At 35.9% G+C, this 2,509-nt stretch overlaps 1 protein-coding gene across 1 annotated transcript; it reads right to left on the reverse strand.

Moving 5' to 3' along the window:
- Positions 1-313: 313 nt before the first annotated feature.
- LOC106334026 (gibberellin 3-beta-dioxygenase 3) lies at positions 314-2,509 on the reverse strand. Its single transcript, XM_013772392.1, has 3 exons — positions 2,019-2,509; positions 1,379-1,638; positions 314-639 (listed from the first exon to the last, which is right to left on the reverse strand). The coding sequence occupies exons 1-3, from the start codon at positions 2,483-2,485 to the stop codon at positions 314-316; spliced, it is 1,053 nt and encodes a 350-aa protein (XP_013627846.1). The 5' UTR covers positions 2,486-2,509.

Raw genomic sequence — 2,509 nt, forward strand, 5'->3', positions numbered from 1 at the left:
TGCTAGTTATTTACAAAAGTTTTATGAATTCAAATTAGTTATGACAAATATAAAGACCATATTATAAAATATAAATAGTTTTAAAGTTGAGTTTGAAGTTTTGCTTCTGGAGAAGAACACCTTTAAACTTCAAATATAGAGTTTTGGAAACTTCAAAATAGAGTTCCTTTTTCGAGATGCTCTTAAAACAAAACTCTTAAACATATGTTTGTAGAAACTTTGACACAAAATAGGAAACACATAGAATACTCTTACAAATGTAACGACGTAAATTAAACAATGACCAAAGTAGACGTTACTTTTATTTTATGTTTCAGCAACGAAATAAACTCAAGGCTTTGTTAAAGTGTGTTGCTTTGGCTGCAAGGTACTCTTCCCATGTCAAACGGCGGTAGAGAGGAGGATGGTCCGTGTCGGCAGTCAACGGACCGATCTGAAGGTTCTTGGGTGGGCCTGAGAAATATGCGGCTGAGACACGGTGGTGCGTCTTGTTCACCACCGCACGGTGCATCGTACTTTTGAACCGTCCATTGGATATGATATGAGACAAATCTCCCATTATGACAACAAGACCTCCTTCTACTGGCTCCACTCCAATCCATCTCGACTTTTCTGCCTGTAGGTTTTGAATCTCTAAACCTGACGAATGCAATCCATGTTGCACAACTTACAGTTTTATGTTATTTTGGAATGGAAGTATACATTTTGTAATATATGCGATTTGATCGCTTCCACTTAGTCACTTAAAAATTATGTTATACATGCATTTTATAACAATTGTTTTATTTGGCGTTAAAAATTACTAGATGTGAATAATCTACTGTGACCATTTAAAAAGTTGCTAAAAAAAACAAATTATAGTCAAATAAGTAACATTATCCGGTTTCCAGAAGAATTATTGATTAGTTAGTCTATAGATGCCTACCGGTGTCTTCTTCGTTGAGTTTTAATTGTTGGCCAGTTTGGTCTAGACTTGCTACTTGTGATTTGTGACTTGTGAGGATAACTTTGATTGAATACCAAGCGTTAAAAAAGAAATAGAATTATTGATTACTAGTTACTATAGTATGTATTTTTAAATCAATATTTAAACTTTGCTTTTAATAAATTTGACTCAAAACTAATTAACAGTGAAATTATTAACCCATTCCCTCTAAACATATACTATCTACCCTTCTTTCAATTTGGGATGTTCTAAAAAAATTGGAATTTAATTTTTATATATATATAGGAACCGTAGGAGCGGCATCTCAGGTATATATTTTATAATTTTGATAAAATCAAGAATATATCGGTGCCAGATCGACGTGAGAGTAAACATTCGATAAATACAACTACAACTAAAATTTGGTAATCTCCTATGTATAATCACACTGACCTGGAATGTTGCCTTGATAGAGGATGGTTAGTAGGGAAGAGTCAGTGTGAGGGGCTAAACCCATGGCTAGATCAGGGTCAGGGCAGACCGGATAGGAGTTCAACTGCAGAAAAGATTGGCTCGAGTTGGTTCTTGAACCTGTTATGTTCGGTACAAGCCATCTCAATTCTTTGTGTTTTAGTCCTAACGAACCCATCACCATGCTTACTAGTCTGTGACTCAAATTCGCCATTTCCTTCTGATACTCTTCTATCACATTGCTGCATTTACAAGAAACCATATACAATATGTAAAAAAGAAACTTTGTAATTATGTAAACTGAAGTTGAGTATTAGATATGATATCGCCGGAATTAGGACCCAAAAATTTACTAACTTATGATAATATCGTATTGAATTTGGCAAAACAACTTTCAATAAAACATATAGCATAATTTCCTACATTAGTGTTCTCAGTTATATTTTTCAAAACTAATCATGTTTTTGTTAATAAAATAGTCTTAAGATTCGTCCAAAGATTTTATACTTTGAGAAAATATGTGTTTATGCTGCGTTACTAGAGCCAAAGTATTATAATGTTATTGGTAAATATAATTGAGCCAAAAATATAATATCAAATATATAAAATGTCATGATTTCACCAGAACTCCGCATGATCATCGGGCCATAGGAGTGTAGCGTGACGCCGAAGAGAGGAATCCATAACGGAGAATCCCTCAGACCACATAAGCTTATCATAAAACATTGAGATCCGAACCACACCGTAACCAGTTGACTCGTCCGGTGATCGAACAGCTAGGATCTTACGATGCATGGGTAAAGAGAAAAGCCTTTTCATTTGGCACTCAACGTTGTGGAGTAACGAGAGTGGGACCCCATGGTCTGTGATATGAAACACACCCCATTCCTCACAGGCATGTCTTAGTAGCACTTTCTCAGGGCTGGATATGCTGATGACTGGAATGGGTCGGGTCATGGGTTCGGGTTCGAGCTCAGGTTTAGACCAAACATGAGAGTCCGGTAAGGTTTTGGTGTTTGTGAAGTCTAGTGGGATGATGCGGTCATGGTTCACGGGGTTGTTCTTGAATAGCTGTGCTAAGGAACTCATGATATTATCTTTGTATTTTTTTGT

This window comes from Brassica oleracea, chromosome C3 (genome assembly GCF_000695525.1).
Source record: "Brassica oleracea var. oleracea cultivar TO1000 chromosome C3, BOL, whole genome shotgun sequence".
Lineage (NCBI taxonomy): Eukaryota > Viridiplantae > Streptophyta > Magnoliopsida > Brassicales > Brassicaceae > Brassica > Brassica oleracea.